The sequence below is a fragment of the Stenella coeruleoalba genome (genome assembly GCF_951394435.1).
Source record: "Stenella coeruleoalba genome assembly, chromosome: 5".
In the NCBI taxonomy this organism is placed as follows: Eukaryota; Metazoa; Chordata; class Mammalia; order Artiodactyla; family Delphinidae; genus Stenella; species Stenella coeruleoalba.
The window spans coordinates 3,087,924-3,100,918 of record NC_137150.1 but is presented as its reverse complement, the minus strand read 5'-3'; the positions used below and the strand labels follow the sequence as shown (position 1 = coordinate 3,100,918).

The window sequence follows — 12,995 nt, the reverse complement described above, 5'->3', positions numbered from 1 at the left end:
ACTCCTTAAGACATTATTTCCACAGATGTAGTAGCAACCTTTAGCTCAGTCTTTGTTAAAAGGTGACAAGTTCTATATCAAAGGGGCCTGGATGAATGAGAACATATTACATCACATTCCAAAATAAGTCTTGCCTTGAGGTCTTAAAAATGACCTCTTTTCAATGGATAGATCATCTCAACACATCAGTAGGCTACAAGTTTCCTCATTTCGTGCACAAAAAGTAGGGAGTTTGCATGGAAAATCTTCCACCAGGGAAATGAGACAGGTTAGTATGAAACCGACCTAACGTGTTGATTTTGGTGGTTTAGGGTCAAAGGTTAGGAGAAAAGAGGGTAGTAGGAGGGAGGAAAGGAGAGGAGGGAGTGAGGTGGGTGACGGAGGGGGAAAGACGGACTTGTTTTATAAACATTAATACGATTTTTGCTCTAGGGTTCATATCTTCTGATAATTTAGTTTAAAATACAGAAGGTAAATAAAACATTCAACAAAAAATTAAAGCCTTTCTCTGACTTACTACCTCCTTTATAAAACATTAGCTGAACGCACTGGGTTCAGCTCTGTTTACCTTTACAGTGGACTTTATTTTCTAGGCTAGGCTGTCGGACCAAAACGTGTCTGCCAGAAACTCATCTTCACTTTGATAATGAAAATGTAAGTAGGCAAATTCAGGTTCACTTTCGGGAGGTAAACTGACTGTTGATCACTGGTGTCTTCTTGTCAAGTGTCTGCTGAAGATGGGTCTGGAGAGTGTGTAATTAGCTGATGGACGACCAGAATTTACTTACTGCAGGCTATGCCACGAGCCAGTTTGGATCATTTCAGAATATAACTGAACCTAAGTAGCCTCAAAGATATTCCCTAATGGAACCCTTAAAAGTGAGCAAATTCTCTCAGATTGACACTGGCAACTAGCTTGTGGTTGGAGTGAACTCTGCCTCCTTAAACAGTGGAGATAAAACAGGAGGAGAAATGGTTATTTCATGGGATGATAGCACGTTATAAAATATCTATGCATTTTTAAACTCAAAGGGAGGCTTTTATTAATTTCTTTACATTTTATCAATTTTCTCCCTGTCTAAAACAGCAGACCTCACACTGTCACAAAACTTCATCTAGTTATTTTTGATTTGGGGAAAAAAAAAATTCAGTTCTTGAATACGCCCCCCCAAAATGAAGAGGATGAACACAGGCCATGAATGTCGGGATTTGGCTCTAATAGGAACCTAAACTTCAGGTTGCATTCTGGAGGACTCCTGGAAGGGGCTGGATCGGGGCTCACTGGCCCCAGGGCCGTTACCTTGCAGCCTTCACACGTGATGCAGCGGTAGTGGTAGCCGGTGGCTTTGTCACCACACACGACACATAGCTCGTCCTTGTCTAAGTAACTGGGGATGTAGCCTGTGAAGAAGGAAAGAAGAAGCGTGTGAGAAAACAATATCATGTTAAAGACACACCATAGCCCGAAGGAGGAAGGTGGATGAGGAAGCAGGGCTGACTTGTTCTGTACATTTTAATACAATTTTTGCTTTACAGTTTACATCTTGTGATCATTTAGTTTTAAATATACAAGGTAAGGAAAACATTGAACAAGAAAACATTTAAAAAAGTGACCTAATACACTTTCTCAGTATCTTATACTTCCCCAGGACCTCAGTTCACATTTACAGAGTTAACAGGCCCGGGATTTCGGAATGCCTTAGAAACAGGTGTGCTCACTCTTGCTGTGCAGGTGGGAACAGGCCCAGAGGCTCCTGCAGCCAATGGATGTGGCAGAGCGGCCTGGATTTTTTAAAAAATTTATTTATAAGTGGATTTATCATTTTTGTTATACATAACATTATGGGTAATTATTAAAAAGAAAAAATAAGATCTTTCAAGAGCAACCCGTTCTTTGCTCCTGAAAGGATTTGTACCCGTTTTCACACCCCAATCACTAACTTAGATTACTGAACTGGGGAAACAGTTTCTTTTCTTCTTCCTAACACTGTAATACAATGGATTCCTGATTAGACCTGAGAATCACCCTGTTTAAAATTATTGAATCTTAGAATCAACTGTTTAAAAATACTGAATCTGAGAGACCAATCCCCTCAGAGAATCTTATTTCAATGGCTTTAGGGTGTGGAAACATAGGTATTGAATTTCCTAAACGCTCTCTGGGTGATTCTAACGTACATCTAGAATTGAGAATCCCTGGGCCTGGGCTTATATGCAGAGATCCAGAGAGGCTGGGATTTGAGACACCTGGGGTGCTCTGGGTAACACAGCCTCTCTCAAAAGGCTTATTTCTGAACTTGTTCTTAGGGGACTTGATCTACTTTGGAACCAAGGCAGCATGCAATAAATTCAGAAAACTTTATAGCTGGAAAGGTCCTGGGAGAGCAGGTAGTGTTGAGGTGAACAGGCCTTCAGAGGTTTGGCCGTCCTCAGGCTCACACTAGAAATTAACAGCAGAGACTAAAATCCAGATCTCCTGACTTCCAGCCCTCCAGTATAAGTTATGTTGGTCTTTTTCTAAAAATAGACAGTTAACTTCAGGTAGAATGAATAAGGCCATCTAAAAAAAAGGATTCTGCAAACTTGTGATATTATTATGATAGCACAACCAGACAACACTGGCAGTTCCTCAAAAGGTTACACACAGAGTGATATACAACCCAGCAATTCCACTCTGAGGTATATGCCCAAGAGAAGTGAAAACATGTATCCGTACAAAAACTCATACCTGAAGGTTCAACACAGCATTATTCATAAAACTCAAAATGTAGAAACAACTGAAATGTCCATCAAGTCATGAATGGATAAACAAAATGTGGTATATCTGTACAATGGAGTATTATTATTCAGCCAGGAAAAGGAAAGAAGTACTGTTACATGGTACAACAAGGATGAACCTTGAAAACATGCAGTGAAAGAAGCTAGATACTTCCATTTGTGTGAACTATCTAGAATAGGCATATTCCTAGAGACAGAAATTAGATTAGTGGTTGCCAAGGCCTGGAGGGAGGGGAGAATGGGGGAGGACCACTAAAGGGTACAAAGTTTCTTTTCAAGGTAATGAAAATGTTCTGGAATTTCATAGTGTTGAAGGTTGTACAACTCTGTGAATATATTGAAAACCACTGAGTGAAAAACCATTGCTTCGAATGAACCTATTTTGTACACTTTAAATGTGTGAGTTTTATAGTATGGGAAATATGTCCCCATAAAGCTCTTATTAAAAAAACAAAGAAACGAGGCGATAAAAGAGGACGGTTCCGTTCAATAAACATATATATGGGGGTGCTATGTGCCAGGCAACAACATGCCAAGGATCTAAAGATGACTAAGTCTTAATTCTTGGGGCAGCTCTCAGTGTTTTGGGGGAAACAGACAATAACAGATCCTCTGCATATAATGAGGTCAGTACTGGGACAGGTCAGTACTGGGACAGGGCAGTGTCCAAATCACAAGGGGGAAAGTCTCTGAGATGCCTTCCCGCCCACCCCCAGCCTGAGTCCAGGTTGGGTGCTTCCATTTCTCCTTGTGCTACCCCAGTGGCAGCCCTTTTCTTTTTTTTCTTTCTTTTCTTTTTTTTCGTGGTACGCGGGCCTCTGACTGTTGTGGCCTCTCGCGTTGCAGAGCGCAGGCTCCGGATGCGCAGGCTCAGCGGCCATGGCTCACGGGCCCAGCCGCTCCGCGACATGTGGGATCATTCCCGGACCAGGGCACGAACCCGTGTCCCCTGCATCGGCAGGCAGACTCTCAACCACTGCGCCACCAGGGAAGCCCAAGTCCAGAGTTTTTAAATAAAAAATTACACGATTAATACAATTCATTGTAGAAGAACTGAAAGACATAAATTAGCAAAAAACAGACTAACCTATCAACTTTCTACCACAGAGATAACCACTGTAGCATTTTAGTTTCTACATCGTAGATTAGTATGTTTGACTGTGTGTGCACATATGCTCGTGTGTGCGTTGAAACACATACTCATAAAACACAAAGCAACTTTTATTTTTAATTAAAAACTTTTTTAAATTTTTGGCTGCGCCATGTGCCCTGTGGTATCTTAGTTCCCCCACCAGGGATCGAACCCGTGTCCCCTGATTTGGAAGTACAGAGTCTTAACCACTGGACCACCAGGGAAGTTCCACAGAGTAACTTAAATAACAAAGTAAGCCAATGATTCAAGTATGCACCTCCTGTTAAAGGCAGATGGAATATACATATCCATGTTGTCAGGAAACTACAGTTTTTTAAATTAAATTTTCTTATTGAAGTATAGTTGCTGTACAATACTATATAAATTACAGGTGTACAATATAGTGATTCACAATTTTTAAAGGTTATACTCCATTTATAGTTATAAAAGATTGGCTATATTCCCCACGCTGTACAGTATATCCCTGTAACTTATTTTATACCTAACAGTTTGTTCCTCTTACTCCCCGACCTCCATCGTGCCCCTCCCCCTTCCCTCTCCCCACTGATAACCACTAGTTTGTTCTCTGTATCTGAGTCTGCTTCTTTTTTGTTATAGTCACTACTTTGTTGTATTTTTTAGATTCCACATGTAAGTGATCTCATACAATTTTTGTCTTTCTCTGTCTGACTTATTTCACTTGGCATAATGCCCTCCAAGTCCATCCATGTTGTTACAAATGGCAAATTTTCATCCTTTTTTACAGCTGAGTAGTAATCCATTGTATATACATACCACATCTTCTTCACCCATTCATCTGTTGATGGACACTTGGGTTGCTTCCATGTCTTGGCTATTGCAAATAATGCTGCTATGAACACTGGGGTGCATGTATCTTTTCGAATTAGTGTTTTTGTTTTATTCTGGTATATAACCAGGAGTGGAATTGCTGGGTCATATGGTAGCTCTATTTTTAGTTTTTTAAAGGGATCTCCATACTGTTCTCCATAATGGTTGTGCCAATTTACATTCTCACCAGCAGTGTAGAAATGTTCCCTTTTCTCTACATCCTCACCAACATTTGTTATTTGTGTTCTTTTTCATGATGGGCATTCTGACAGGTGTGAGGTGATATCTCCTTGTGGTTTTGATTTGCATTTCCCCGATGATTAGTGATGTTGAGCATCTTTTCACGTGCCTGTTCACCATCTGCATGGGAAAGCTACATCTTGATCTCTTACACCTAGAGGTTATGTACAGTTGAGCAGAGTAAAGACGTTTGAGTTCTTGGTATCAGGTGCAGATGGCAGAGAGAAGGGAGAGAGAACTGCAGGTCTTTTCCTTCTAATCTCATGTTTGGGAACAAACTGTACTGCAGTTGGACACTGTGTTGCTTGAGGGACATGCCTTGGGAGGGCCGGAGAATATCCACTAGAGTTAGGAAGAAGCAGGACCCTTGCCATCTCTCCCCCTACCTCACCACTACCAGCCTGCTTTAACTCTTTGGTGTTGGCAGTAGGACACTGAAGTTTTCTCTTCTCTGTAGCTCAACAATTTATGTAGACGGTTGAACTGTTTGGCCTTTAAAGTTCCTGTGAACCCTGGAATCCAGTGATAATTCAATGTACGAGTGGAATGGGCTCCTGCTTTCCTTTTTTTTAATATAAATTTATTTATTTATTATTTGTTTTTGTCTGTGTTGGGTCTTCATTGCTGCACGTGGGCTTTTTCCAGTTGCAGCAGGCGGGGCTACTCTGTTGCGGTGCGTGGGCTTCTCATTGCGGTGGCTTCTCTTGTTGCAGAGCACAGGCTCTAGGTGTGCAGGCTTCAGTAGTTGTGGCACAGGGGCTCAGTAGCTGTGGCATGTGGGCTCAGTAGCTGTGGCTCATGGGCTCAGTAGTTGTGGCTCATGGGCTCTAGAGCTCAGGCTCAGTAGTTGTGGCACACGGGCTTAGTTGCTCCGCGGCATGTGGGATCTTCCCGGACCAGGGCTCGAACCCGTGTCCCCTGCGTTGGCAGGCGGATTCTTAACCACTGAGCCACCAGGGAAGTCCCTCCTTCTGTTTTCTGACTGCTAGTCTGAAGGGTGGTTTGCTTTGTTCTCTTATTTCTCCTACATTATTTTCTTGGTGGGTGGATGAATAGGTGATTAACCATGTCTTTAGTTAAATCATCAAAACGTCTACAGAAACATCTACTTAAGTTGGTAGCAGTTGCTTACATGATCTCACTAGTGCACCCCACCCATCTCTTTCTTTTCTCTAAAGTATTAACTCAGAAGCATCTTATTTACCCAAAACAGTCACCACAAGCAATGATACATCAGTCATTATACCTAAGTCCATTATCCATCATTAAATAACTGTCACCAGCGAGTGAAATCCCACACACAGTGAATAGGTAGGTGGGGATTCTCTTAAGGTTACAGAACGTACATGACAACATCACACGGTAACCAGTTCTCCTAGAGAACTTAACCACTGCTTGCTCTCCTGTCTCAGGGTCTCCACCCTTTTGCTTTTTCATGCTCCCCAAATGAGTCACATGCCGGCCAATACGCCCAGCCACGGAAGATGCATGCTGCCAGGAGTGCACGCTCACTGAATGTCAGTATTGTGTTCCGCCTGGAAACAAATATGAGAAGCACATCCTGGAGGCCTGGCTGCTCACCTGAGAACTGCATCTGCGAGCTGTCCCAGGTGACTGTTAAAGAAGTGTGGTTAATCACGCCCGAAAACAGGTAAGGCCCATGACTATATGGGATAGTGCAAGGATGATGTATTTTGCCCAGCTTTTATATTCTCAGATGCGTTATTTCTTAGACTAATAAACCATGCTGTCACTTTATCCAGCCTATTATTATGAAAGCAAACTCCATCTGTTTGTTCAACAAAGGACTTGGAGATGTTTTTAGTGGACACTTGGAAATGTCTGATTAATTGCTAAGTATTACCTTGCACGTAAAATAAGTTGACATGATAAAAAATTACTAACATTATTTTCTTACCTTTTTTGCTAGGAGCTTTATCAAGACCTAATTCACCTACCATACAATTCAATGGCTTTTAATATATTCACAGAGTTGTGAAATCATCACCACAATCAAGTTTAGAACATTTCATCATCCCCCTAAGAAACCTTGTACCTTTAGAAGTCACTCCCTAGCCCTCCCACCTCCTCCAGCTGCTCTGCCCGAAGCAACCACTGATCTATTTTCTGTTTCTACAGATTTGCCTATTCTCGACATTTCATACAAATGGAATGGTACAATATGTATTCTTTTGTGACTGGCTTTTCACTTAGCAGAATGTTTTCAAGGTTTATCCGTGTCATCGGTAACAGTAATTTTTAAAAATTCGATCCTCAGAGGGACTTGGTATGTGGAAGGAAAGTTGTGTGCATTTGCGCTAGAAATCATGCAACAGGGAGCCAGCTTGGCTTCTCGGTCGGCACTGAGTGCAATTCACTTGGTTTCCCATGAATGGGTAAAATCAGAAGGCTGGCTAGTTTAACTCTTTTGAGTGAATTATAACAGCATCTCAGGTCCTAGAAGAAGAAACACTGGGCCCTCCTTTGTCCCGCTGGCAGACACAGAGGCCTTAGGAATAGAACATAAGGCAGATCTTGGTGGCAGGTGTAAAGGAGACAGAGCTGCCTAGGCAGGTCAGTCCAGCAGAAGTGGAGAGGAGCTGGGCTCAGAGACCATTTCCAACCTGGCTGATCTTTCCTTCTGTGTCAGACCACTTGCCTAGCACAACCAGTCCTGGCATCTAAAAGGAGCTGTGGTTGTTATTGGTGGTGGGAAGTCCTTTGGGCAGTTCAGAAAGGTACTGATTCATGGTGAAGTTAGTGCTAAGGACCCTGAGTGGTTTGGGTCAGGCTATCGGATGAGAATGTATTTTCACACCCGGAAGAAGCTAAACCATTAGCAAGTTTAGTTTTTTTTCCAATTTTTTTTAACATCTTTATTGGAGTATAACTGCTTTACAAGGGTGTGTTAGTTTCTGCTTTATAACAAAGTGAATCAGTTATACATATACATATGTTCCCATATCTCTTCCCTCTTGCGTCTCCCCTTTTTTCTAATTTTAACGGAACTTCTTCAAATCATCCCACAGCTCAGGCCCTTCTGATTTAAGCTTTTTTTCCCACTGGCACCTTCTTCCTGATGTCATTTCTTTATATAGTTAAAAAATCTTGAACAGTTCATTGCTTAGCTTTTTCCTAAGATACTAATCCTGACTCTTTTTACATTTAATTCTTGGTACTAGATAACGTTTTGCATCACATTAATATTTAACCCTCTGATAAACACTATATCCATCCATCCATCCATCCATCCATCTCCATCCATCCATCCATCCATCCATCCATCTCCATCCATCCATTTGTCTGTCCATAGATGTGTCCTTCTGTCCATCCATTCATCCACCCACCCATCCATCTATCTATCCATTTACTTAACAACCATGTATGGCCCAGTGTGTAAGAAATGGGGTTCAAACTTGAAGCAGTGATAAATTTAAAGGTGTTCTTCCACTGCTGTCTGCAAATTCCTAGCAGAGCTACCCAGAGGCTCCCATTCATGAAATCTTTCTTCAGAACAGCACCTTCTCTCCGCTTTCCCCGCATGGCATCACTGAGCAGCTTTGCTCTATACCTTGCCCTATGGCTGGCTGAGGGGTGAAGATACCCGAGTTCCAAGTCTTCAAACTCTAGAGCTCTGCGGGGTGTGGGCAGAGGAGGGAAAGGGAAGCAGAAGGAGGACCAGGTCAGAGTTGTTAATCCAGAAAAGGGGAGAGGACGTGATGACAAAGGGCTCTGGATTTCCTTCATCTTGGAAGCCTTAGGGCAGGAAAGGGGGGCAAAGCAAGTGTTACCTTATTTCTTCTGACTCAAGAATTCCTGAAACTAAAAGATTTCATTTTTAGGGCTAACCTTGGGTATAATACAGTTTCACACACAAGAAGTCCCTAACTAACCTTCCTTCTCCCTGTCCGCATAGACTCCAACCCTCAGGACCTGACAAAACCTTTCAATCCACAATTAGAGCTAAAACCACTTGAAGATGCAAATCACTAAGATGGGGAAAAGATTGGTATAACTAGCCAGTCAAAAATTTAATCAAGGGGCTTCCCTGGTGGCGCAGTGGTTGAGCGTCCGCCTGCCGATGCAGGGGACACGGGTTCGTGCCCCGGTCTGGGAAGATCCCACATGCCGCGGAGCGGCTGGGCCCGTGAGCCGTGGCCGCTGGGCCTGCGCGTCCGGAGCCTGTGCTCCGCAACGGGAGAGGCCACAACAGTGAGAAGCCCGCATACCGCAAAAAAAAAAAAAAAAAGCGGTGATTTACACAAATGATTCAGCACTGTTATATTACGCAAGGGATACTTGTCTTTGAAGTCAGGGCTGGTCAGGAGCAGGGCTTTTGGAGAGAATAGTGCCGGTTAAATAGAAAAGGCTGATGAGCTGTGAGCTGAATCAGTGACCTGAAGTGATGCAGGCTGAGAAGGGCAGGGCGCACACTGGGGTGTGGCTGGGAAAAAGTATCATTGGTTCAGGGATGGGGGGCAGTATGGCTGAGAGAGGAGACTGGCTGAGATTTCTGGAACAGAGCGTATGGGAGGAAGCACGACACCAGAATCCAGACGGAACTCTCTGGGGCAGGGAAGAGGTGGTGGAGTTCGTGTTTGATCCAACAGGTCATGGAAAGGGTCTGAACGTTTGAGGGTGGGTGGAGAGGGCAGGGAGGAACTGCCACCGAGTGACCGGAAGCAGAGGCTCTGGGGGAGAAGAGGGGGGACACGCAGAGGAGAGGACAGGACGGCGTGGCGGGCAGTTTCTGCAGACAAGGAACGGGGGTGGGTGGAGTGACCGACCACTCTGGGAGTCTCCTGGAGAACGGAGGAAATTCTCTAAAGCAGCTGGTAGAGAGGGCGCTGAGATGAGCCTGGTACCAAGGACAGCGCACGGAAGCGCCCTGGTCATGAGGGTGTGGAAAAGGGAGAATGCAGAGCCTAAGTGAGCACTGGGTGGTATCAGGACAAGGAAGGGGGTCCTAAAAGCTGGCCCAGAGCAGGTGGTAGAGCGGGAAGCAACTGGACCTCAGGCTGAATGCACCTGAATGCTGGGAGCTGAGAGAAAAGCTTTGAGTTTGTGGAAACGATTTTGTGGAGGGATGTGAGGTGGCGGACGTGAACCCCATATGCAGGAAATAAACAGCTCCAACATTCCTTCCCAAGCCTGCCGGCACCTGACTTCAGTTTCTCATAAGACCTTGGATTCTTGCTGTTAGCTTTCATCTCGAGGAGTGGCAGTGGGTGCCTGAGGATGGGCATACAATGCAATCTCTGAAGGACATGCCTTGACAAGACAGGTACCTGATTCTCAGGAAGGAGAAGAAAGAAGAGTCAGCTCATGCTTTGTCTGCACTTGGACTTGGTTTGCAAACGACTGTTGTGCATTTCTGGGTGCTGAGAGGCACTTTCATGCCACAAATGGGTTTTGTATTTTTAAAAAATGGTTCTATTATTTTCTGGAGCGGTGTTGACTCTTCACAGTCTATGGGTGGCAATGCCCAATGTGAAATCCTGCATTTACATCAGCATCCTTACAATTACACAAGCATTGCAGAAAAGTCTGCAGTTGCGTTAACCTCTTAAGTATTACATTGTAAAGACATGATGCCTACAACATCATTCATTGGGCAGACGGATCATATATGTGTTTAAATTAAACAAATTCAACTAGGGAGGAAGAGTAGGGGTGGGAGAGACTGGGGAAGAAAGAGGAAGACTGAGAGAGAGAGAGAGAGGTAGAGGGGAAATAGTAGGGGAAAGAGACAAAGGGAGGGAGAAGGCGAGAAGGAAGGGTTGAGAAAGAGAAGTTGAGATAGTGTGTCATCATTTCATATTCAAGTTCATGGCAATGGGACTCATGAATCTTCCCTTTTTTGCTCTCCTTTTCTGCCTGTCTCTCACTGGACTGAGCGTTGATTCTAGGGTTTAAGGGTACTTGTTTCTCCTGTAACATTTTTTTCAGGGCAGCCCGTGGAACCGCCCTATCCCCAAATGTACTGTATAGCAATCCTTCTTTAACTTTAAAAGAGGCTAAGGAAATTCTAATTAGAGACCGTATTTCTTTGGGGCTTAACTCTTGTTTCTAATCCATTTCTCATGTCTACACAATTATTCACATACAGTCAACAGAGCTGCAGAACGTGAAAAAAGACTTCGATTCCTGACTGGAAGCAGAGGGGCAATGAAAACAGATACAGAAAGGACAGCTCTATGTGGAGTTTCTGCTTCAGGTACGAATATTTCTTTCTGCACTAGTAAGAATGCAGCTGTAAAACAAGGACACGTGCAGTCAAAACCCCAAACGGAACAGGACAAACACGCGCCATCTCTTTGATCCTGGCTCAAACCCAGGAAATTCTTGCCCGCTTGGACATGATAACCAACTTGGATACAAACACACTAGCTACATTTTTGGACATGCCATTCCTGTAAAGATGGTACGGAGAACGTTGAGCAGAGAATCCTGTGGAGGAGGGTTGCACAGGACAGACACTCCAAGGAAGGATTCTGTTGAAACAGACCCAGAGGCGAATTGGCCAAGCTGCCCGCAGAGCGGCCAGACTCAAGCTCTTTGGGGACTTTGGAATGTAACTGGAATTTCTGGTGGAAACAGCCAGCAGCCCCGCCAAAAAAAAAAAAAAAAAAAAAAAAAGATATCGACTTATAGCTCTGCTGAAACCTCTGCCACGAAGGAGAAGTCGCGGCACCCTGGCTGCCAATTCTCTATCCCTCTGTCTGATTTCTAAACCTACTCTCCCCTTCCTCCCTAGCTGGGGCCAGGAAGAAAGTGTGGAGCGGAACTGGCTGTGTTGGCTGATTTGAACATAACAAACCATGGCTAGGTTACTTGGAAGATTAAACAATAAGGAGCTCGTATCTTCTTAGTGATTGGTCGAGTTCTTTTTATTTGTCCCTAACTTTTAAAAACTAAAAATGTCTTTTCTCGTATACTCTAGGAAAATTTGACAGACATCACAAGTCTGCATTTCAGCCCCTCTCAATGTGAAAATTATACTGCCCCCCCTTCTTAAAGTTTTATTCTAAGTTTGATTGAATGAACTGCATTCTGACTCTTCCTTAATTCAGGTTCTCAGAGCTTCAGGAGCCTGAGAACTTTTTCTCCTCTTGGCTATAAATGTAAAAACATAGAAAAACAACACAAAGAGAACTAAATCATTCTGAAGACTGTTATCGAGAGAACCAGTCTTGTCACTGGGTTCTGTAGCCTTCCTTTACTTTATCTATGTGTACTTAATGCACACTTCTTTTTTAACAAGGTGATGATCATTCTCTACATACTAGAAAACTCCAACTTAAGGCTAGAGAATAAGCCATCCTTAAAAAAATAATGAAAAAGTTAAGACAGCTGCATTATTGAAGAGTGTCTAGAGTTGTGACAGTGACGAGCACAGACGAAGCAATTATGAATTTCATGAAAATAGATAAAAATCCAATTGGAATAATGAGGCCTGCCGCACTGAACACCTGTTTATTGTCTTAATTTTGCCTTAAGGAGATACTACTGATGTTCTCCAACAACAGCAAAAATCAATAATGGATCAATATGGATAAACGCGTTGGGTCCGACCTTTTGTCCTAAGAGACAGTTGACAGCTGGGTTTAGTTTTACTGGGATTTACTTAAAGACTTGTAACAGTAAATAATGGCGCATTTAAGAATATTTGCCTGCTCTGATTGAGTGAGTTTGGCAGGTGGCAGTGGCCTTTCAATGGCATATGGCTTTGAGAAATTACATCAATATATGCATACGATGTGTCTTAGCCTCTGGCTCATGAGTCAAGTTGATTAGTAAAGAATCGCTGGTTTAGCGTTTTATAAGCAAATATTCTCCAGCACAGGTGGAAGAAAATACGGTGAAAAGACAAAAGGAGAAAGAGTAAAAGCCTGTAAAGTTTTGCAAGAACTTTTAAGAATAGTGGAATGCCCCAATACAGGGACACACCAATATTTTCTTGAGCTCCTGCAACATTAGGAAAGGCATATTCAGG

General features: G+C 43.3%; 1 protein-coding gene across 7 annotated transcripts in view; it reads right to left on the bottom strand.

Moving 5' to 3' along the window:
* Positions 1-12,995, bottom strand: part of THRB (thyroid hormone receptor beta) — a 392,434-nt gene that overhangs the window by 30,341 nt on the left and 349,098 nt on the right. For all 7 annotated transcript variants that reach the window (XM_079923063.1, XM_079923061.1, XM_079923067.1 and 4 more), the window contains one exon: positions 1,301-1,401. In XM_079923063.1, coding sequence (XP_079779189.1) covers positions 1,301-1,401 — 101 coding nt within the window. The remainder of the gene's footprint in view (positions 1-1,300; positions 1,402-12,995) is intronic.